This window comes from Pogona vitticeps, chromosome 4, assembly GCF_051106095.1.
Source record: "Pogona vitticeps strain Pit_001003342236 chromosome 4, PviZW2.1, whole genome shotgun sequence".
NCBI lineage: Eukaryota > Metazoa > Chordata > Lepidosauria > Squamata > Agamidae > Pogona > Pogona vitticeps.
In genome coordinates, this window is record NC_135786.1 from 114,601,793 (window position 1) to 114,626,060 (window position 24,268).

A 24,268-nucleotide genomic window follows, 5' to 3' on the forward strand; every position below is an offset into this window, starting at 1 on the left:
GATTGTAGCACGAGGAAACTGTGATTATACACTGCGCTGAGTGAGAGTTGGAGCCATAGTTTTGCAAACCCAGTTTTGTTCCCCTGACTTCTGTGCGTGGCCTTAAGGTAAAGAAATGTTTCTGAAAGTCCAGATACCTCAGTTCATGGTGAATCTGCTTGGAAGCAGCCAAGATAGGGAAAGGGCACAGAGATGCATCAACAGATCAACTTTGATTGCTGTGTTAATCTGGGAATGCACTGCTTTCTGAAGGAGGGAGCAACTGAACTAGACAATAAACTTGAAAATCAGCATGGAGTTGGTGAAAAAGAAAGTAGGATTGGGGGGATAATCCAAGCTCTTGTAAATATTACTGGTAAGGCCAGTGAAAGAAATTGCCACCTTAATCTGGTGACTAGCATTTTCATAGGTAATTTACTTATTAATAGAGTGTGTGGTACAAAGTAAATAAAAAGGACGATTCTGATACTTGGGAATAAAGCTGAATGCTGTTTTTGTTGTCTGATAGAGTGACACGTCCAGTATTAAGCAGAGGTCTCCTTTTGTGAATGTGACCATTACACTGTGGGCACCAGGTTTCTTTAATGTAATGGTGACCTTCTTACTGACTGTTGTTCCTAGAAGAACATGCAGGTGTGCCAGAGGCACAGAATCTTTTTTTGCCTCACAGGGAATTCATTACAGCTCAGCAGGTTGTATGGTTTCACTTGTACCAAAGGCAAAACTGCAATAGCAATCTTGGCCACATAAGCCCTGTATTAAATTGTGGACAAGGGAGCCACAGTTAGCTCAGCTCCCAGTTAAACACGTTTTCATAATGAAATGTGCTTGTTTTATTCATATCTTTATGTTTTTAGGTGTACCTGTTCAAGTCTTTGATATAATTGTGTGTTTTTAATACGACTGTGATGAGCAATTGCTTCATCCATAGAAGTTTATGATTTAACAAATGTGTTCTTTATGTTCCTATACAACTTTTTGTTCTTGATTTAAGAGGGAGGGATTGGAGGGAGTTTCAATGAAAAGAGAGTACAAGATTGTCGTTATGTATTGTCAAGTCCAGCAACATTACAAATCAGTGACCTCGAAGGCATCGTATTAACAGCCTTGCTCAGGTCTTGCAAACTAAAGGCCACAACTTCTTTTACTGAGTCAAAATACAGAGTTACTCATAGTTCACGGATACATTCAAAATGTTACCAAATTTTGCCATGCTTAATGCACTTCTTAGCTACTGAGATGCATAATTTGGAAAATTGATTTTCTGTGTTTACAAGATCATATTTCATGATCATTTTTTTAGCTACAAAAAAGGTTCAAAGAGTAATACTGTATCTAGATTACAGAGAACTTTAATAGAAGTTCTGCCTGAGCTATATTTGAATCCTGGTTTCTTCATAAAAAGAGGCCAGGATCCTCTGCAATATGCTTGTAACCTGAATTATCTCATTCTTTTGGTCATTCTCTTTGACTGCTTACAGTTTTCTTGATGGGGGGAGAATTAATTTTTCCTTCATTACAGAGTATTGGACAATTCTGCATGACAAAATATTGCCATGGCTTATGATCATGAGTAGAAGTCATAAAGGCTGTCCTTTCAGTGTAAATTTGGTGCAGTGGGAAATAGTCAAATTTGACTGTGAATAGGTTTCACAGTGTACTTTGGCCCTCCTTGAAATCTGCTTCTTTACACAATAGGTATCAATACCGTATGTGACTGAAGTATATCAAGTTACAAGTAGGGCAACAACACATTCTTGGACAGGGTTCTTAGATGCTAAAAATAGTATAACAGCAGTTAACAATAACATGGTGCAGAATTGAATTTGATTTTAACATGCAACTGAATTGAATAATTTGAACTCTGCCTCCGGGAACTGCAGGCACAGGAAGAATTGGGTCTGGAGCTTACATGTTCTGTGATGCTGATGTGAAATACATGAGGGCAAATGACTGCAACCACTACTTACTTTGCATTGCAAATACCGTGTGCATTTTTTTGTGAATCGGCTTTCTCCATTTGCCTATAAGAGTTTGTGTTGTGGAAATTATGCTTTCCAATAATTTTGAAAAATTAAAGAGATAATTGAGGCTAGTCTAGTATATTTTTTAGTACTAAAATTTGTTGCACATTTATTTGTAGTTTTCCAGACATAATATGGTATGCTGATTACTATATAGTAGAAAAATAATTGTCGCTATGATAGCAAAGGGTTTGTGTATATTACCAGGCATTTGGGGAGAGAGGAACTTGGAGTCCTTATCAGTTAGAGCCAGGTCATCCACTGGCAAGTGGCGGTGAAGGACACATGCATTTCATCCACGTTATAAACTGTGTCCAAGTACTATGCCTTATTCATAGAATCATAGAAAAGTGAAGTTCGAAGGGGCCTACAAGGCCATCCTCCTCCCCCTTCCTGCCTCACATGGATTGGCAGTTTATGGGAGACATTCAGATGGTCTCCTGTTTGGATGTGGGACATTAAGGTGATGACCTCAACCCTTAAGAATGAAACCTATCCCGGTATGCATAGCCTCAACCCAACCTGGTTTGGAAATGGGCTGGACTGCTAGGTAATAGATTTTATTACTAAGAGGAAAGAAAATGGGGGAGCCCCAGTGGATGTTAGGTCGAAAGAGAGAGAGAGAGGCAGTGGCCTCCTCATGTTGTAACAGCTAGCCTATATACTGTAACTCTTTCCAGTAGAATTAGCCCTTTTCAGTCCCTTCCTCTCCTTTTAGGATAGCCATTCTCATCCTTTTTTTTCCCCCTGTGGCCGAAAACAGAATATAAAAGAAATGTAAGCCAAATCAGAATTGTATAAGTTGCATAACAAACCTTGTAAGGGGTGTGTGATGAATTGTTTCTAGCCTGTGGTCCCCTTCAAATGTGCTGTTGGGCAGGGAATGGCTGTTTTAGGAGCCAGGTGAATGCTATCCATCCTGTTTAGGCTGGTTTTGGGAACATGAGGCGGTTTGCTTTTTATACTTTTTAAAGCAAATGTTTCTCATTTGTTATACTAGTTTTAAGGGTTCCCCAAAATTAATTCAGACAGTACTCCAGAAAGAAAGTAGACAATGTATTTAATACATATTTCTCCAGCTGCTCCATGGGGATTCTTTTGACTGTGCATATGTTGCTTTGTAGCCTGAGTGGGTTCCTATAATAATAATAATAATAGTTACCTTCAGTTTAATAACAAAAATATGTACAGTGCAGCAAATGGAAGCTCCCCTAGTACAACTTCAGAACAACCTAGGTGTTCCCCTAGATAAATAGGGAGAAAATGTCAGATGCAAAAGCTAGCAACATACAATGACTGAATCAAATGAACAGAGAGATAAGGATTAAAATTAAATTCACAACTTCAGGTATTGAATTGAAACTCACAGTTGGCCATGATGGATTTAGAAATGGGCATTGATCGATCCCTGCTCCTTTATCACAAACTTCTTAAATGTATGAACTGTAAAGGTTTTGATACTGGAAGAGCCGAATAAAGACTGGACTTTGTGTACCTATACCTGAGTTAGGTGTTGGAATCCAATTAGTGTTTCCAACTCTCCATCCTTAACAGCATCATCTCTCACATACCAACTGTGCGTCTCATCTTCATGTACAGTACCTTGGCCAACATAACCATGTTCTTCAGGCAGTCATCTTGGTTTGTAACTTTAGTGTCTCAGTCTTTGAAGGTTTCACGACTGTATTGCATATAAAGGTGCCTAAGGTAAAGTCCCCAAGCTTAAGGATGGTAACTCCAAGCATTGCCTGCTTCATATCCAACCTATTTATTCAGAATCTGATTTTCAGTTTCTAGAAATCATTGGCAGCTTTCCATGGCTTTTAGGAGATGTATGATGATTTGGAGCAGGTGTGGACTTAGCTCATGGGCTCTAATCAGGTGTGAAAAGTTTTCTGGTGAACTAGGGCAAGATCATCTATCCATGTTGCAAGAAAACATAGGTCACTATGAAAGTGTTCCCATTTGGTGGCTGGCAAGAATCCCTTTCGGTCATTTTCATGGACATTCCTTCCCTCCCTTCTCTCCCTTGTGCATCACTTCACAGGTCTTCAGTAACAGCTTCTTCAGCCATGGCCACCTCTGCAAGCTCGCACTTGAGCAAAGCGATAAAGCACATGTACATGAAGCTGCCTCAGGGTGACAAGGTACAAGCCATGTACATCTGGATTGATGGGACTGGTGAATTCCTGCGCTGTAAAACCCGGACACTGGACCATGAGCCCAAGAATCTTGAAGGTAAGCAGAAAGTTTTTAGAATAACTCTGTCTTGGGAAGTTCTTTATCTGTGAGTGAAGAATTGCAAGTATTGTATCTGGTCTACTAGTGATGTATGCAAGGTCTTCTTTCTGGCTGTGGTGTCATTTACACCTTGTAAATGACACCACCCAACCATCTAGTGATTCTTTTCCTTTGCTGGTTTGATGAATAAAGCACCTCTACAGAACATTCTGGGGACAATGAAAAATAGTTATTTTAATTAGCTCATGTCCATAAATATTTCCTTGAGCAGTTCCTATGAGGGCCTCACTTTTTCAGACTTAAGCTGCAAATCTGTTCGCCCTTAAATGAGAGTGGGTTCTACAGAACACAGCAAGACTGGCTTCTGAATAAATATATATAGGAGTTCATTGTGCACTAGGAAAAAGGAAAAACCTATGTACCCTAATGAATTGTCTGTGAGTTCTTTTCCATGCCATGTTTTAGGTGAATTGAACATGGGGGTTGAAGAAGATGGCTTTTTGCATAGCTGAGGAAGGGCTAACTTTGGTATTTTCCCTTTCAGTTCTTTTGTATGGCAACACATTTGAGCAACAATGGCTTAAAAGAATACCCTAACTTATTTTAACCTTACTAATTAAAAAGGGGCCCATGGGACTTACATAGCTATATAGGCTTGAGACAGGTATGCAGTGCCTACGTAGTATGTGTGCATAGAAAGAAGCCCAGTGCATTTGAGAGGAGTTGTAAGTGTGTATAGGAATGCAGCCCAGCACTGTGATTTTAATATCCATTAATTGGGAATATACTTCTGAGTCCGGGTAGCTAGGCCTTTCCTTTTGTAAATGGCTCCCTTTCTTCTTGCCTGTTCCTTTCCCAGAATATCTGCTTGATGTGGTCTCTTCTCGGATTCTACTTTTTCTGCAAAATTTTTCATTTCTTCCTCCTACGCCTTATCCCTAGTTAAAATGTACCTGCTCACATTCTTCTTGTTTCTTATCTTTCTAGCCCTTTGCGTATCATCCACTGTAGAAATGTAAATCACAAGGCTGTTGCACTATGGTCTTTTGCTTACATAAGTATATAATAACTTAACAAGTATATAGGAATCTCAAACAAAGTTGCAACTTGCTTTATTTTAAAAAATGAAGATGACAACAACCTATTTTGTTGTCATTGGAAATAAGAATTTAAAGTTCTACTTCTCTGTTGACTAAGAGCTGACAAACCAGAAGGAGGTAGCATGTGACTGCCAGCAGCTAAGGAGTGGGGTCTCTTAAATCAGTTTCCATGTCTATTCCTTGTTACTCCTTGTTTATTCACTTCCTTATTCCCCACATTTAAAGTATAGTAGTTGTAGAGATTTACTTTAGAAACAGGAATGAATTGGTGTCCATTCAAAATGCACACTTTTTTCCCAAAGGGAAAGATAAATGAAAAATCTGGAGAAATTAGGTTTTCTAGTTGCATAACTGCACATATATAAGTGAAATAAGGTCTACAGCCAATGCTGTACTTCTGTCATGACCAGATTAAAGCTTTTTATTGCCGTGGGCAACTCAAATTCTGGTACTTCTAGATAGTTTGCTAGTTTTGTTCTGCCAATATTACTGTATTGTTTACTATTTTCTGTCAGTTTTGATGTGTTGATTTCATTTTTTAAAAAATATCTATACCCACCTGAAATCCATTTTTGGTTGAAATTGTTTCAGAAAAGGTCATATACACTATTTATATATGTTGAGAGGGAGAGGCTAGAAGCCTGGTAGATGGAAAGGAGTTGTTAGTGTGTCAGATGGCCCACCCTCTCCTGCCTCCTTGCCTTCAGTATTCATATTATTGAGCGGCAGTGCTTTAGTTAATGACAAAAGCAACAGCTGTCAGGTTTCGCTTTCCTTCTCTGCCATTTTTAAAGGGCCAGGAAGCCTCTGCTGCTAACTTTGCCTTGCAGTCCCTAACCTTTTGCTTTTCCTCTCTTCTGTTTGTCCTTCTCTCAGGCCGACCTCCATCACTCTCCTGCCTGCTCTGTCCTTTTAAATTCAGCCACCTTGTCTTGGGGTTCCTGCCTGCCTCCGTCATGTTCCTCTACTTTCTAAGTTCATTGAAGGCTGCAAATGTAATATTTCTACTCCTCAGATCTTTTTCTCTCCAGGGCCTGCCAAGTTATTTTGCTGCCTGAAATGGAGCAGCGCATGTTCCAGGCAGTTATGTGTCTCTCAAGCTATATATTAGCTAAGGCCAGGCAAGTGATTTTGGTCCTGAAGTGGAAAAATCTTCCCACTCCACCCATCAATATAATTAAACAACAATTTCTCATTGTACATGTCTTTATCTTCACATAGTATTGTAACATTCTTGATGGGAGAGGGTATTAAAATTGCCACTAGGACTCCAGTGTATACAATAAGTTTGGCTTTTGTTTGTCCCTCCAGAAAAGAAGAAGAAGAAGAAACCCAACATAATAAATAGCATTAGGATTTCTTCCCTGGTTGCCATGGAGCTGGCCAGAGATGATTATGAAACCAATATAGCATGGATGGCTAATTAGAAGAATTTAGTCTTGAGTGCTTTGTTTTTATTCTGAGGAAGTGGCTGGCACTGCTTAGTTAAATAATTTCACCACCTCTTGGGGATGAAATGGATCAAGCTGGCTGGACGGATTAACTACTTTAATGCCAATTCAAATATGCTTCTACTTTTGCTAAGTCTCTCCCCCTGACTATGCTAGGTGCTGAAATACCTGAGTGCACCTAAATTCTGCACTATAATAGATGTTTTGAAACAAGTGTTATGCAATTTGGCAGCAATGCAGACATTTGGTTTTTCTTTTCTTTTCTTTTATTAAATGCTCAAAGTTTTTTTTCGGGAACTTACTTTTTAGTAAGGAATAATGAGGCAAAATATTTCTAAAAGTGGGAAAGGAAAGAAGCATGGCAAGGGCCATTAAACAAGGGGCAGAAGCTTCACTCCAGATAATTCACAATTGTTTTAAAATATTGTAGGTAGGTTTTCTACACTTCTTTGAAAACACTGTTTACATTAGGAAAAAGGAGGTTCTTTGCAATGTGGTTATGTGCTTCATAGCAGATGCTCCTGTCCAGATTGTCTATATCTTAACATACTGTTGGTGCAGAAACACAGCAGTCTGTAGACTGTGAAATAAAAGAACAACAAATAAACATTGTACCAGCAACTCATTCCTGAGGCATCTGAGATGCATGCATGGCCTATCCATCAGTGACAAAATTTTGGATGGTGGGTCTTGAGTTTTTTTGTTCTGTTTCATTTGTGACAAGGATGATGAAAGTCCTTTGGGCCTTTAACAGAACTCGAAACATTTGTACTGTAAGACGGGAAGTCCACTGGGGTTGCAGTCCTATACCTGTGTTCATGGGAGTAAGCCTCATTTAAGACAGTGGAGCTTACTTCTGAGTAGACATATTTGGGATTGTGCTATGGTGTTATTTTGTTCAAAATTACTGAAACTTCTCTGACTGAATTTTAATGAACATTCCAGTCAAAAGAAAGACTGACAGATATTCTTCATGGATGACTTTACAACAACTTCAAAAGAATATTTCTTCCGTATGCAACTTTTTAGTCTCTTTAACTTTCCCACTGGAAGCCCTATTGTTAAATAGAGACCCCAAATAAGTCCGTCCACAGTGATTACATGGCTAGAGTTTTTGGAAGTAGTCGTGTTTATTCCTCTTCTTCTGTTTCCAGATCTACCAGAGTGGAATTTTGATGGCTCCAGTACCTTCCAGTCTGAAGGCTCCAACAGTGACATGTACCTTGTGCCATCTGCCATGTTCCGGGATCCTTTCCGCAAGGACCCCAACAAACTGGTGCTCTGTGAGGTCTTAAAGTACAACCGCAAGCCAGCAGGTGTGTTCCAGCCCTTTGCTCTTTTTTTCTTACCACACTTAGGACAGTGAAGTAATGTGCATTTCAGCTCATCCCTAAATAAAATTCTTCCCTGATATTTGACAGATAATCTGCTGTTGTGACTTACCAAGTAGTCTTATGCATGTCATACCATGCCACCACCTGATTAAGTGGTCATCTTTAGTAACCAGTTTTGAAGTTTTGAGAAGACTTTGGAAAGGAAGAGATTTGGCATTGTGTCACTACCTGAGTCATGTAGATGCTTTCTGTGTGTGTGGCAATGCACATCCAGGAACATTTATACAGATTTCTGATTTGCTTCCCATGATTGTGATAATTGCCTTTTTTTTCTCAAGAGGTAATTGTCGCATGAGACAAAATAAGATTGTAAGAAATTTCTGTGCTGTATCAAAGGAAAAGAGCATCCTGTTCAACATTTTATTTCTTGCAGCAGCCAGCCAAATGCCTCTGGAAGTTCACAAGCAGGACTTGTTGTTGGCAGAGACAGTAAACCCTTTCATCTCATGCCACCAGCAGCCCACAAGACTTTTATTCTTTAAGCCACGTGAGCTGATCTCTCATCAGCTGATCTGGTGATCACATGCATAGCTTTACTTGTGCTTCTCCCATGCATTATATTGAACATTACTCTTCCTTTTTAACTGTTAACCCCTGCTTTCTGAAGAAATGCAGGATTCGTTAGCATCTGAAAGCCATGATACTGTAGTAGCCATGGTGATAATACTGTTGCCAAGGTGATGTTTCTGGTGGACAGCAACTATGTTGCTGTTTGTTTTGTGGATGTTCAAGGTGGTTTGGCTTCAACATTCAAATCCCAGTAAAGCTACAAGGTTTTTTTAAAGTAGTGTTCAGTAGAAAATCACCTAGCCTCCTTTCTCCCCTGACATGTAAAATGAGGATAGTGACCCATCTTCCTGTGAGAAAGGGTAGCTTAAGAAGAACTTATGGGCATGCTGAGTTTTAGAAACTGTTCTCCTAATGTGCTGGTGTCACAGTCAATAAAAATCTGGTCTCTGCTATAAAACCCTTGCTTAACCCCTGTTCTTTGACTCTGATTGCAGCAAAGTCTCAATATGTAGGCAATTGCATTTGCTCACATTTGTTTTTTGTTATCCTTGCTAGTGATTTATATGCTTTAGACAAGGGCATGTACCATAAAGGTAAGGACTGGGGAAACTTTGACTGTCTAGATATTTTTCAGCTATAGCTTCCATAATCTAACATTGATGGTACTCTTCAGAGCTAATTGGAGTTGTAGATCAAACCCCTGGACAGCCAAAGTTTCCCCATTCCTGGGGTAGACCAATGCTGCTGTATGAGTAGTAATTTTGCCCTACTCTTCCTCTCTCTCAGAAACAAATTTAAGGCATACCTGTAAAAGGATTATGGACATGGGGTCTAACCTGAACCCCTGGTTTGGGATGGAGCAAGAATACACCCTTCTAGGTACAGATGGGCATCCTTTTGGCTGGCCTTCCAATGGCTTTCCTGGACCACAAGGTAAGATTCCAGTAGGAAAATCCACAGTGTCTTGAATGCATAACTTACAAATTGCAAACTGCTATTATGGAGCATGGGCTGATCATCCAATGTTCTCTGTATACACAAATCAAGAATGTAACCTCAGGCTATCAATATTAATAAGAATTTTATGCCCTAGATCAGTGCTTCCCAACCCGGTGTCCCCAGGTGTTCTTAGACTAGAAGTCCTGGTCAGCACAGTTAGGGGTGATGGCTTCTAGGAATTTTAGTCCATGAACATCTGGGAACATCTGGGTTGGGAACCATTGCCTTAGATAGAGAAGATGGACAGTGCTGAGGTAGATGGATTGTTGCTCTAATTCCCCATAAAGAAGTCTGATATTTTTCTTAAAGTATGGAGGTATTCAAAGGGAAAGAATAAGCTCCTCCAAAGTGATCAAAAGTAAGATCTTACTCCTGTGTTACTGAGAACTGATCTGGTTCCGATAACTTTTGTAGCTACTCTAGCCACATTTACATATTCTGCTGATATGGCCATGCCATGCTAATGACGTACAGTGGTGCCTCGCTTAACGATTATTTCACCCATTGGAACGCATTGAACCGTTTTCAGTGCATTTCAATGGATTTTTTAATTTTGCTTGACGAGGATTTTGCTTAACAGTGATTTGAATGGAACGAATTATCCTTGTCAAGCGAGGCACCACTGTACTGCCAAAGAATTTGCAACATGATTTTCTTTCCATAATTTTTGTGGCTCCTTTCAGGAGAAAGCCTCCTCAGGGTGGTTAAAATAATAAATAATTTTGTTATACTCCTGTGAATCACAGTGAGCATAGGGTGACGTACAGATATTTCAAATGGATATTATATAAAATAATGAAACATGACAAGAAAATAGATTTTATTGAGAGCACTGCAGGAAGAACAACTGAGGCAACACTTTGAAGCCCAAGACTATTGATAGTGCAAGATTGAAAGATGAAATGGATCAAATGTACTTAAAGCACCTTCAGTTACATGGGTCCTCTAACTCCCACTTCCTGCACCTTCTAATCAGAAATATTTAAAACCATACTTAAGTCCATGATGAATGTTCTCATATTTCAGATTAGTAACTCCCCAGTGATTGTCCCATTATTTCTCCATGAAACCCACTTGAGAAAACTATTCTGCCTCCTGCAATCCTGTTTGGGGTTTCTTCTTGATCTACTCCCATTTCAGTGGCAGCAGCTGATGCTACTTGCTTTTTCTTCTTGGGTTAGGGATCTGGCTGGCATCCATCTATCAGCAGTGGGTACTGAAAAGTGTGACATTGGAAAGTCAGTCAGATAGTGCTGCTTAATGATATTGCTAAGGATAAATTAAGCCAATCCAGTGTGAGAACATGGGCAAACAATATAAATGAATAGGCTAGCCTTTTCAGAGGTGAACTGAAAAAAGAACAAAAGCAGAGTCCCCCCCCCACATTGCTTGAAAGAATGTGTAAAACAAAACATAGTAAGTGAACTCAGCCTTACTTTAAACATCTGAACCAGGTGAATGACTGAGATGACTCTGTTGGCATGGTCTTGCTAGATCTGCCAGACCATGCTTGGCAATATAGCTATTTTCTGAGCATGCTAGTTAAAGATGAAAGGCTGCCACTGACTTCTCTTGTTTCTCTGCAGGCCCATACTTTTGTGGAGTTGGAGCGGACAAAGCTTATGGCCGAGACATCGTAGAAGCTCACTATCGGGCTTGCCTGTATGCTGGTGTGAATATTGGTGGTACAAATGCAGAAGTTATGCCAGCACAGGTAGATACTTTAAGGCAAAATCCCATCACTGAGTTTGTCTTCCTGCCCTAGAGGTCCTTCTTCATTGGGGTTATTTGTATGTTTAGGACATGAAGAGGATGGTGTGAATAGCCTCGTGCAGAGGAATCATCCCCCCCCCCGATGCTGGTTCTGACTCTCTCTTTTTCTCTTGCAGTGGGAATTCCAAGTGGGTCCCTGTGAAGGTATTGAGATGGGTGACCACCTCTGGATTTCTCGATTCATCCTTCATAGAGTATGTGAAGACTTCGGTGTCGTGGTGTCTTTTGACCCCAAGCCGATTCCTGGGAACTGGAATGGAGCTGGCTGCCACACTAACTTCAGCACTAAACCCATGCGAGATGAAGGAGGCCTCAAGTAAGTGCTGCCCAGAATATTGCGGCTTCAGATTTGGGGACTGTAAAAGTTTTTGAACCACTAAAGACTGGGACTAAAATAGCTGAAAAATTAATGAAAAATACTAATTTTGCAAAGAGACAATTAGACGATTAGTGTGAAATTTGAGTGCAGGGCTCTCACCAGATGTGTAGTGTGCGAGTTGCTGTGGCTTTTCATGCATAGGGAGCTTTAAAATATTTGATCCCCCACCCCATGAACTCTGGAGTGGCCCCATCTCATTCTGCTTCACAGTGAGAGAGGGCCATGCTTGTATGTCTTTTTCTCTCTCTCTCTTTTAAAGTATTGCCTATATTGGGTCTGTGCAAAGAATTCTGAATGTTGGGCTGTTCTTCTTCCACTTCAAAATTAGTTCCTTGCATAGCCACTCAATACTTTTCCCAGCATAACACTCCAGCCTAAAATATTCCAAATTGATTAACAATTTAGAACAGTGGTTCTTAACCTTTGTTACTCAGATGTTTTTGAACTGCAACTCCCAGAAACCCCAGCCAGCACATTTGGTGGTGAAGGCTTCTGGGAGTTGCAGTCCAAAACTCCTGAGTAACCCAAGGTTAAGAACCAGTGATTTAGAACATCCATGTTCAGAATAAAGTGCACTGTCTCACATGGACATGTACACACACGTGCAGGGAATCTGATTTTGTGTGTGTGTGTGTGGACTTGTATGACCAAATACTAACATGTTTTTCTGCCCTTCCACTGAATTCCAGTACAGTGGTGCCTCGCTAGACCAGTGGTTCTTAACCTTGGGTTACTCAGGTGTTTTTGAACTGCAACTCCCAGAAACTCCAGCCAGCACAGCTGGTGGTGATGGCTTCTGCGAGTTGCAGTCCAAAAACACCTGAGTAACCCAAGGTTAAGAACCACTGCGCTAGATGACGACCCCGCTAAACGATGAATCCGCATAACGATGACTTTTTGTGATCACTATAGCGATTCGCAAAACAGTCATTTCAATGGGCGATTTACTCTTGACGATGATTTGGTCCGTGCGTCACTGGCCGAGCGCGATCGGTGCTTATCTGGAGGTGGGGAAGGGTGCAGACTGTTGGCCAGTGAGCTTGCTGCCCGGGGCACCCATACAGCAAGTGGGGCGGGGGGGAAGAGTGGCCACGCCACGATGATTTGGTCCGTGTTTCACTGGCCTAGTGCGATCAGCGCTTATCTGGAGGCGGGGAAGGGTGCGAACTGTTGGCCAGTGAGCTTGCCGCCTGGGGCGCCCATACACCAAGTGAGGTGGGGAGGAGAGCAGCCGTGCCGAGCAGGGGGTGGCTGGTCTTGCCACCAGCTGCGCCTCAGAGGCCCGGCGGTTGGGGATTCCCCCCCCCAAAGTATCGGTCTCCTGGCTGGGGATTGGGGGGCAAACCTTCGTTGTAGATGGCCCCTTACCTGGCTCAGTGACGTGCAGGGGCAGGTCTGCCATGCTTCAGCTGCGCCAGGGCTAAAAAAAAAAAAAGCAGCTCAGGAATCCTCTTCAGTTAAGCTTCCCCGTGGGTGGATTAGAAGGAAAGCCCTTCCGGGGGCTGGCTGTCTCCTTGCCTCCATGGCGCAACGGGGCCACATGGTCCAGAGGGGTTTTCAACCTTGGGATTGTCAAAGGGAAATCCTTCCTGCTGCCTGGGCTCTCCCCTTCCCACAGCCCCAAATCATTTAATTGGAAGGCAGAAAGTGTGGCTGGCTCCTGCTGTTTGATCCTTTCCGGGAGGCTGTGGGTAATTGAGAGGTCCCCCTTTGTTTGGCTTGGACGAGCAGGACCATGTGGCTCCTTTAGAGCAGTGGTCTCCAACCTTGGGCCTCCAGATGTTCTTGGATTTCAGCTCCCAGAAATCCTGGCCAGCAGAGGTGGCGGTGAAGGCTTCTGGGAGTTGAAGTCCAAGAACATCTGGAGGCCCAAGGTTGGGGACCACTGCTTTAGAGTGCTTCATTCAGGGCGGAGTGGGGAAATCCCTTCCTGGTGGTTCACAGAGGACTTTTTATTTGCAAGAGGACAATTTTGACAGATCACTCCCCACTTCAGCTGTTGCAAGACAGCGATTTTACAGCTGATCGGCGCTTTGGAAAACGGCTTTCCTATGGGCGATTTTCGCTGGACAATGACGATTTCCCCGACCCCATTGGAACGCATTGAAGGGGTTTCAGTGCATTCCAATGGGAAAATGCTTTTCACTAGACGATGTTTTCACAAGACAGCTGTTTCAATGGAACGAATTAACATTGTCTAGCGAGGCACCACTGTATGTGTGCATTCCTAAATGTATTGTACAAATATGTACTACTGAGCTAAAGGGATTACATTATAACATTCACTCCCCCATAAAAAGCACAGATATGGAAGGATTAAACATCCTGACTCTTCTCCAATTCTACAGGTATATTGAAGAAGCCATTGAGAAGCTGAGCAAGCGTCATCAGTACCACATCCGTGTCTATGATCCCAAAGGGGGGCTTGATAATGCCAGGCGCCTGACTGGCTTACATGAGACATCCAACATTAACGAGTTCTCTGCTGGAGTAGCCAATCGTGATGCCAGCATCCGTATCCCAAGAAGTGTGGGCCAAGAAAAGAAGGGCTACTTTGAAGACCGCCGACCCTCCGCCAACTGTGACCCTTATGCTGTGACCGAAGCACTAGTCCGTACATGTATTCTCAATGAAACTGGGGATGAGCCCATTGAGTACAAGAACTAAGTGGACTTTGCCTCACAGGCACCCACTCTCGTTCCCCCCCCTTCCATATTTTCTCTGATGTTTTCTAGATGTTAATCCTGAGGGCGTAAGATACCATGTTTGTTGCTCCCCTCCCCTAAAACTTATCCTCTTGTTTCTTCATGTGGGGGGGGGGGGAAACTAGTCTTTCAGTGTTTATTCTGTCATTTGAGGGGGCAGGAGAGGAGAAGCGGATGGTAGAGGAAACAAAACCTGGATTAACCACTATTTCATGTAATTCGTGTGTTTGTCTTGAAAAGGTTTCAGTAGTTTCCACAAACAGCACAATGATGTGGAACAATGAGAAATACATATGTTTAGGGTCTAATTAACTCCCTTTCGTTGGATCTGCTGAAATGGAAATGGCTAAAGGCATGTTCATGCTTGATTTGTTCATTTCAGTGATGTTAAAAAAAAATGGGGAGTTCAGCATCCCGCCACTAAAAATAGCATGGTATCAACCACCAGGCAGATCCATGAGGGAGCTCCTTCAGGAGCAGAAGGGGATCTTACTAACCCTTTTTATGAAACATAGGGGCACTTTGTGAACTTTCTGCCAGTGTTAGACTCTTTGGGCATTCTTCCAATCTACACTGAATTTTTCCATACCCAAGACTGAAAACTTTTAATTAAAAGTTGTCAGACTTTTGTCAGATCTGTTTTTGGAAGCCATCTGATGTTCTGTTCCTAACACAGAGTGAAGTAGGGTTTTTTTATATTTAAATGTCTAAAACATTTTTAAAAGTTTTTTTTTAAAAGGTCCACTAAAACCATTTGCAGAAGGACTGGGAATGCTGCAAGTTAAGACTTGGATGGAATGGAAAACCAAGAGGCAAAAAGCTAGTTGAGAAGAGAGAGAGAGACAGAGAGAGATTAATTGTGGGGTGTGTTTCTTCCCCCAAATTTGAGCAGCTTTGAGGGCTTGCTAAAGATAAGGGGCTTTCTGTTTACAAGCTTGTAAGTTAAAATAGGTATTAATTTTTAATTTAAGCTGAAGCCACTGGGCTGTCTGGGCAGAGCCCCATGTGGCTGGCTGAAGCAATGAAAGATGCATTTGTGCTTCAAAGAAAGAGTTGGCTGGTCAACTTTAACCATGTTTATTGATAAGTATTTGGCAGGGAATGGGGTGGGGTAAGGAGCAGGTTAAAATTTCTGATAAGGTGCATGTCAGCTAAAGCAGGGCTTTTGATAAATGAAAAAAAAAAGATTGGGAAATGGATTTTTAGAGATTTTAAATAACACATTTTTAGGCATTTCTAGAGCTGTACAGTTTTACAGAGACCACTGTGGTTCCTGTAGGTACATCCTGACACTCATAAAATATATAAATAAATAATAGCCTGCCACTTTTGTCAGGATTCCACTAATAAACATAGCTGCCCTCAGAGGTAATGCTAGTGGGTTCAAAACGTTCCGGGATTTTGTATCTTGGTATCTTGGATGATGCTGATCAGGTTCCGTTGCATTTGGACTTGAGAATAGGTTTTTTTTAATAATAAAAGAACTGCAAACCCGTTTACTTTCTTTTTCTTCATCTTTTCATGCTAACCTATTCATGATTTGCTTTCTGGATGAATCTGCCTTGAAAACTGGAGACATGGCTGGGAACTGGGAGACAGGACACACTTAAGAGCTGAAAGCATGTTCGTTTTTTGGGGTGTGATGAATCTTGGCAGACATTAGTGTTTGGGCAGTCAGACTTCCTAGATAACCCATGCTTAAGTTCTGAAGACATGTCATCTAACAAAGCAAGCTAATTTTTCAGAAATTGAGGGAAACTCTCAGACTGACCCTTCCAGTCAGTCCCTAAGCATTTTCATCCTCTGATGTTTGGATGGATAGCCAGGTATCTGGCTGCAGAACCAGAGGTTGGAAGTTTGATTCCCCACTATGTCTCCTGCGAATAGAGCCAACCTGTGTGGCTTTGGACAACCTGTACAGTCCCAGGGCATCCCCAGAAGAAGAGAATGATAAACCACTTCTGAGTACTCTCTACCTCAAAAACCCTGGAAATGGTTGCCATAAGTTGGAATCAACAGCACATAATACATACACATATGGCAAGGTATCTATAATGTGTTTTGGCTATGGAGTTGGGTGTGGTTCATCTAATTGTAGTCTTCAGCGTGATGCCCTTCCAGTGCGTTAACAGTATTCACATCATCTCGAGCTCCCATGCTTAGTCAATCATTTTCTTTCCAGTGTCAGGCAGACAGGTGCCAGGGTGTAAGCTCCATACAAAGATTATGGTCTTCATTCATAGGTATATGAAGTCAGGGAGAGTTAAAAAAGTATTCTCAGCCTTTGGTATTCATGAGTACTGCCCCTGCCATAATGGAGCCACGGCAGATAACTTGATCAGTCTATCATCAGCTACTCCTAATCTGTTATTTGTATCCATTCAATGTGCGGGATGGGGGATACTGGGACTTGCAGTACCAGGCAGTACCTTTTTCCAGCCTCTGATGCATTGATGATAGTACAGTATTCATTGTTTTTTCCAGTCCCTTTCCTACGCTTGATTATCCCTCATGTTTTTATTGAGAGACGAAAGGAACGCCTTTCCTTCAGACTGGGATTGCTTTGAAGTTTTCCCGAAAGACAACAGTGTCGCTGGCCGCTGGAAGCTTTTAATAGAATTGTTTTCATGGCAAGCATTCACACTATTGAAATCATTGCCATTCATTCTTCCACACATTTGAGAGGATTCTCACATACAGATGACTGCTCAACTGACTGCCGTTTTTCCTAAACTTACGCTGCAGTTCTGGTTGACATACACTTGCCTGGAAGGGTTCCTACTGAACATTATAGGACTTGTTTTTTAATTGGTTTGCAGCATCGGACTCAAAACTGAGCACTCGGGAACTGTGATGAGAGGAACTGCCATTTCCTCATGGTTTTTAAATGGAAGTCTATACAGTTGTGCTCTCCAGATGTTTTCAGCCTCCTCACAGTTTCAGCTAACAGGGATTATTGAAATTGCAGTCCAAAAACATTGGAGGAGGGATTACAGCTGGCAACACTTGGGCTAAAATCCAGTGCCAACTAGAGTAGACCCTTAAAAATCTGTCAGCAGAACATATTTGTGACACATCCATTTCAGTGGGTCTACTCTAGTTGTCAGGTGCTAACATTGGGTTTAGTCCATACTGCCTAGTAAGGTCATCTGAAAAATGAGAGGGAGGGAGCATGTTCTCTTGATTATTGCCTGGAATGAATCACATGAAACAGGAAACTGAAAAAAGCTATACTGCTGCATTCTGTACTACAAGCATTCCACAATCAAATAATGTAGGTGGAGAAAGAGCTGGTATTTTCCAAAAAGTTTTGTTTTTTTAAATTCATGAGATTGATGGACTTTGACATAATCAATGGCCTTCTGCATAGGAGGCCTTCTCCAACTGGAAGGAGGTCACAAGTGGGGACCAGGTGCTCTTCAATATTTTTGTTAATGACTTGGATGAAGGAGTGCAGGGAATGTTTGTTAAATTGCAGATGATACAAAATTGGGTGGAATAGCTAATACCCTAGACCAGTGGTTCTTAACCTTGAGTTACTCAGGAGTTTTGGACTGCAACTCCCAGAAGCCCTCACCACCAGCCGTGCTGACTGGGGTTTCTGGGAGTTGCAGTTCAAAAGCATCCGAGTAACAAAGGTTAAGAACAACTGCCCTAGAAGACAGAAACAAAATTCAAAATGACCTTGATAGGATGGAGCACTGGACCGAAAGCAACAGAATGAAATTCAACAGGGATAAGTGCAAAGTACTGCATCTCTGAAAAAGAAACCAATTGCACAGTTACAAGATGGGGGATACCTGGCTTAGCAAAACTACGAGGGAGAAGGTTCTTGGAATTGTCGTAGATCAAAAGCTAAATATGAACCAACAGTGTGATGTGGCTACAAAAAAAAAGGCAAATGCTATTTTAAGCTGCATTAATAGAAGTATACGGCAACAAGTATGATCGGGGGGCTGAAAACCAAGCCTTATGAGGAAAGGCTGAAAGAATTGGGCATGTTTGGCCCTGAGAAAAGATGGCTGAGGGATGATATGATAGCACTCACCAAATATTTAAAAGGCTGTCATACAGAGGAGGGGCAAGATCTGTGTTCGATCATCCCAGAGTGCAGGACATGCAACAATGGGCTCAAGTTAAAGGAAGCCAAATTTCAGCTGAATATCAGGAAAAACGTCATAACTGTTACAGCAGTACGATAGTGGAACCAGTTACCTTGGGGGGTTGGTGAGTGTTCCAACACTGGAGGCATTCAAGAAAATCTTACATAATCATCTGGCAGATATGCTTTGACTGTATTCCTGCGTTGAGACTTGTAGGCCCCTTCCAACTTCATTTTTCTATGATTCAATGATAGTTCCACATTCAGGAATTCCCACTGTATGCAGTAGAACCAGAGGTCTCACATATAGACATTCTTATCTTTTCGAGTGGGGCTATCAGCAAGATAAATGTTCTTAGCTGAATTATCTATCTTAAACCAAATAAATTATAAAATTTAGATTCTGTATTCTACCAAGGTGGCTTTTTGAAACACTGCAAAAATATAAAGTAGTTACTGTTGGCTGTATTTCACCCAGATTTTAGACACGGCAACCACTGTCTATTTAGACCATCAGCCGTCCTAGATTCCAACTTTGATTTCAAAGCCAAAAGTAAGTCTAGCCATATAACACTGGAGATATAAGGCAAAGCATGCAATTACTGTTTTGGCCTGTGGTTTTGCAAGAGATGATTCTTCATCGTTTGACAGGATGAAGACTGGAGATAGCTAAAATCTGTTTGTACTGGTGCAAGAGAATAGAATACAGAAAACAATGAAACCATATGAATGAATGAATGTTGGGAGACTATGGCAACTATAGTCTACCCCACAACCCCCAAAAGGAACTTTTCCAGGTTCTGGCATCTTCGACAGGCCATGGGGAACTTAATGAGATGGCCACCGTGGGAAAAACATTGGCAAAAAGAAGAGAAGAAGTAGAAATTATTAGACGCTTCTGCTTTATTATTGTTGTCATTAATATTAAGCTTATTGAACTTATTGTTACTGTGAATTGCTGGAAAAAGAATTTGAACAATGGTACGGCCAGAGGATTGGAAAAGACAGGATCATAAAGAAGGCTGACTGCCAAAGAATCGATGCTTTTGAATTGTGGTGCTGGAGGAGACTCTTGAGAGTCCTCTGGACTGCAAGGAGAACAAACCTATCCATTCTGAAGGAAATCAACCCTAAGTGCTCACTGAAAGGTCAGATCCTGAAGCTGAGGCTTCAATACTTTGGCCATCTCATGAGAAGAGAAGACTCCCTGGAAAAGACCCTGATGTTGGGACAGAGGATGAGATGGTTGGACAGTGTAATCGAAGCAACCAGCATGAATTTGACCCAACTCCGGGAGGCAATGGAAGACAGGAGGGGCTGGCATGCTCTGGTCCATGGGGTCACTTAACAACTAAACAAACAACAACGGATATAATATCCTTTTTGAAGAACTAATTCTACATGTATTTGCCTTGGGAATATGATACTGTTCTTTGAACGTATTAGATATACATCCTGCTAAACGTGCATTCCTATTGTAAGCTCACATTTGGAAGATCAACACACATAGGAGAAATTGAAGAGGGACCACACCAACATTTATAGGAAGAAAACAACAGAATGCTTCAAGCACTTAGAAAAGGGCCATGCCATCAACAGGGCAACCTACCACCTGTTGTATCCTGGAGAGCTCCCCCCCCCCCTTATCGACTTCCCAAGATACACAAGGAAGGAGCTCCCCTCAGACCCATCAGCAGCAGCATAAACTTGGTAACATATAACATTGCTAAATACCTGGTCACCATCTTAGCATCATTGGTTGGATACATGGACCATCACATTCACAACTCAGAGGAGTTTGCGTCCAAGGTCAAGGAACTGAAACTAAATGCTGACGAAACCATGGTATCCTTTGATGTCACATCCCTCTTCACCAGCATTCCCACCCCCGATGCCCTAACAACTGTAAAAAGAGGAGACTGGAAGAAGACAACACCATCTCCACCAGAAGTAGCCTCAACCCAGACCAGATACGCTTGCTTCTAGACCTGTGTCTGAATACCACTTACATCAGCTACAGAGGTGACTTTTACTGACAGAAATATGACTGTGCCATGGGTTCCCCAGTGTCGCCCATTGTTGCCAACCTATAAATGGAAGAAGTGGAAAAGAAGGCACTAAATACCTTCCAAGGGATGACTCTGACCCATTGGTTCAGGTATGTGGACAACACCTGGGTAAAGATCAAGATTCAGGAAGTACATGCCTTCACAGACCACATAAACACAGAGGACCCAAATATTAAGTTCACCAGGGAAGACACCGAAGACAACTGGCTGACTTTCCTGGACTGTGCAGTCATTATAGGATCCAACAGCAGCTTAAGAATAGAAATCTACAGAAAACCTACACACACTGATCAATACCTGTGGTTTGACTCTCATCACCTATGCAACACAAACTATGGGTCATCAGGACACTAAATCACAGAGCAAGAAACATCCCCACCACTACAGAAGCCAAGAAGACAGAAGACGGACATCTGAGGACAGCCCTCAAGGCCTGTGGATATCCAAAATGGGCCTTTAACAAAGCAATGTCCCAACCCAGGAGGACAATGGAACAGTCTGAGACCTAGAGCCAACAGAAGATCCTGGTCATTCTTTACATGGTGGGTATGTTGGAAAAGCTCAAACAGATTTTTGGTAAACACCACATACCCATACCCTTCAAACCCACAAACACACTAATGCAGAGACTCATCCACCCAAAGGATCAGACACCAAAACACGACACAAGCAATATAGTATATGCAGTCCAGTGAAAAGAGGAGTGTTTGAAGTTCTACATTGGAGAAACCAAACATCTACTAAACAGGAGAATGGCCCAGCGCAGGAGGGGCAATGGCTCAGGACCACAATCCACAGTGTTCCTTCATTTGAAGGAGAAGGGACACTCATTTTATGACCTAGATGCACTCATTTTAGACTGAGAGGATAGATGGTTTGAGAGGGGGGGTCAGGGGGGTCATACATGTGCATATAGAAAATCCCTCAATCAACAGGGGTGGGGGCCTTAGATACAATCTGTCTTCTATTTATCATGTTGCCCTCTCATCCGTCCCCCCAAAAATCAGGGCCACACACACCAGAAAGACCACTGTTAATGACTAGAGATGAGGGAATTCGTATTTGTATACAAATATTCCCACACAGGCGGCGATAACTAGGGTCCATCCCCATGGGGCCGGATGATCCACTCACTGATCCGCCACGCTGCGATTCTTCCAATGGCTTCGCAGATTGCAGTCAGCTAACCACTCCTGGCAGGAGGTGGGAGGACAAGCCTTGCTGCAAGGTTGAAGAGTGGCTCACAGATTGCCATTTGCAGAGCCATTGGAAGAATCACGGCATCCGCACCAGTGGTGGATCGGTGAGTGGACCCTCCGGCCTCATGGGGCTGGACCCTCCTTATCGCCACCTGTGTGGGGATATTTGTATTCACCTATCTCTATTAACAACCCATGACAATGGGTGGAAAAGGACTGCAGAAGTGAGATTTTCACTCACTCCCATCCTTGGTCCATCTAACGAGCCTATTCAGACGAGGGGGAAGTGAAACCAACGTGGAGGGTCTCCTACCCACTCTCCTCAGACTGAAGAAGCTACTTGGATGAGTAGCGAAATGTTTCAGCCTAATAAGAAAGAAGTCCAGTTGCCATGACTCAACTTCCAGATAACCTCACCTGTTTTTTCCATACCAGGAAATGGTGGATACCAGCTTCTTAAGGAGGCAGGCTATTTTTAAGCTAATCCCAAATAGTGATTTAATGCCCTGCTTGTTCCAATGATGGCGAACATTGTCCGGATCAGACAAAAAGGGTAACAAGTTCAATTGAACACGTCCTTGTTGGTTCCTTGCACCTCAGACAGAAGAACAAAGGAAGTCTGGTTTATTCTATTGAGACATAACCATCCCCAAGCAGAAGTTGAGCTTAGAAAAGTTATTTTTGGATTACAACTCCCAGAATCCTCTAGCCAGCATGGCTACTTGTCATCCTGGTAGGAGATTTGGGAAGGTGCACTCCAAAAAGTAACTTTCTCAATCTCTGAAAAAGACTGTTTGTAATGATCACCTGGTTGTACAACTCTTAAGCAATGAACATGTGTGTGAACTATCTGTTATATAAGCACACAAACAGTATACAGAGGTAACCACTATGTCTGCAAACAGTTGGAAATGACTGACTCCAGAAGACGCATGTCTTTGCATGGAAAAGAGTAGAGAGGACTTCCTCAGGTTCCCTAGACTCTCCTTTACCTGCTCTGACCTTTCGACTTTAGATTGATAATCTTAGGGTTGCTGATGTAACTCCTTCCTTCTCACCCCTTTCTCTTGTCCCTCCAAGGAGGAGACCTCTTGCCTCTGTACTCTGAAGTTGAAAGGGGCAGCCATGTTTAGACATCTGCAACTCAGGCACTGATCACAGGAGGGAAATGTTTTCTAGTTCTTCTGATACTTTCCAGGCCTCTGTTAACCTGAATCGTGGTCCTTAGGCAGGCTAAGGGAATCCAGGCCTTCTCTTTGCAAAGATGGAGGCTGCAGCTTCCCTGCCCTAAAAGAAGCTGCACCTGCCATCTTTGCAAAGGGCAGTCAGTGTCCCTTACAGCAGGCTGTGGCTGCGTAGGCTGTCACAGCGGGTGGCAATGGATGGTGGTGGCAGCAGGTGGCGATGGGTGATGGAGGCGCTAAGCAGTGGTGGATGGTGGCAACAGCTAAAATAGGGAGGGGGAGGGGGTGGGGGATAGGCTGTAGGGTGGCTAGCTGCCTATAAGCCCCCTAATGGGCTGATTGGCGAGTCCATAGGCAGAATGGGAAGGGCATAGGAAGAGATTTTTATTCATCTCTTTGTATGGGGGATGAATAAAAGTGGACAAATATTCATCCCTTTGTATTCGTCAGGGTCTCTGGAATTCATGAATACAAAGGGACAAATATTTAATGAATCAGCGATTTTTAAAAACAAGTATCACGATTCATTTTTTTATTCATCCCCATGTCTAGTCTCAATCTTGACTGTGTATCATATGACAAGACCAGGAAAAAAAGCAATGAACTAACTGCAAGATAACTAGAGAATATTTCCCTCATGTGACTAGGCCTCTGTTAAGCAGAGCTAGGGCTTCTGTCACCTTTTCTATCTATTTCTCTCATAAATATAAGAAGGAAGGGATTCCTTTACAGTGGGGTGCTCAGGTAATCATTCTGCATCTCAAAGGGCTGAAATCTACAAGTTAACATTGGTTCAATACTCTGAGGGATGTTCTCTCCAACACAAATAATACAGAGCAATGCAGTATTCCAAGCATCCTTAGCTAGTGCTTATCCTTTGTGTCAAAACGAAGACCTGCTTTAGCATTCAATGTGATATTCTCTGTCTGATTACCAACTAATTACTGACATTTTCCAGACATATCAGGCAAAACCAAAAGAAAAAAGAAAAAGAAAAAGACAAAAACATTGTGGCATCTTCAAGACTATTATATTTTAATGTAAGCTTTTGTGGACCTTCTTAGTCCACTTCTTGAGACATATGAGGAGGAAAACAGAGATTACTACCTTAAAACATTCATGCTGGGCTTTTAAGAGC

General features: G+C 42.2%; 1 protein-coding gene and 1 long non-coding RNA gene across 3 annotated transcripts in view; one reads left to right on the plus strand and one right to left on the minus strand.

The window, feature by feature from the left end:
- Positions 1–16,071, plus strand: part of GLUL (glutamate-ammonia ligase) — a 54,866-nt gene extending 38,795 nt beyond the window's left edge. Inside the window, exons 2-7 of the mRNA XM_078392353.1 lie at positions 4,072–4,262; positions 7,971–8,132; positions 9,507–9,653; positions 11,306–11,433; positions 11,609–11,808; positions 14,220–16,071. Coding sequence (XP_078248479.1) covers positions 4,072–4,262; positions 7,971–8,132; positions 9,507–9,653; positions 11,306–11,433; positions 11,609–11,808; positions 14,220–14,538 — 1,147 coding nt within the window. The 3' untranslated portion in view covers positions 14,539–16,071. The remainder of the gene's footprint in view (positions 1–4,071; positions 4,263–7,970; positions 8,133–9,506; positions 9,654–11,305; positions 11,434–11,608; positions 11,809–14,219) is intronic.
- LOC140706744 (uncharacterized) overlaps positions 2,772–24,268 on the minus strand; it is a 94,241-nt gene continuing 72,744 nt past the window's right edge. Inside the window, exons 4-5 of one of the 2 annotated variants that reach the window (XR_013544608.1) lie at positions 13,240–13,291; positions 2,772–10,935 (exon numbers count right to left, since the gene is read on the minus strand). This is a non-coding gene — a long non-coding RNA (uncharacterized LOC140706744). The remainder of the gene's footprint in view (positions 10,936–13,239; positions 13,292–24,268) is intronic. The other variant, XR_013544609.1, reaches the window with a different exon arrangement.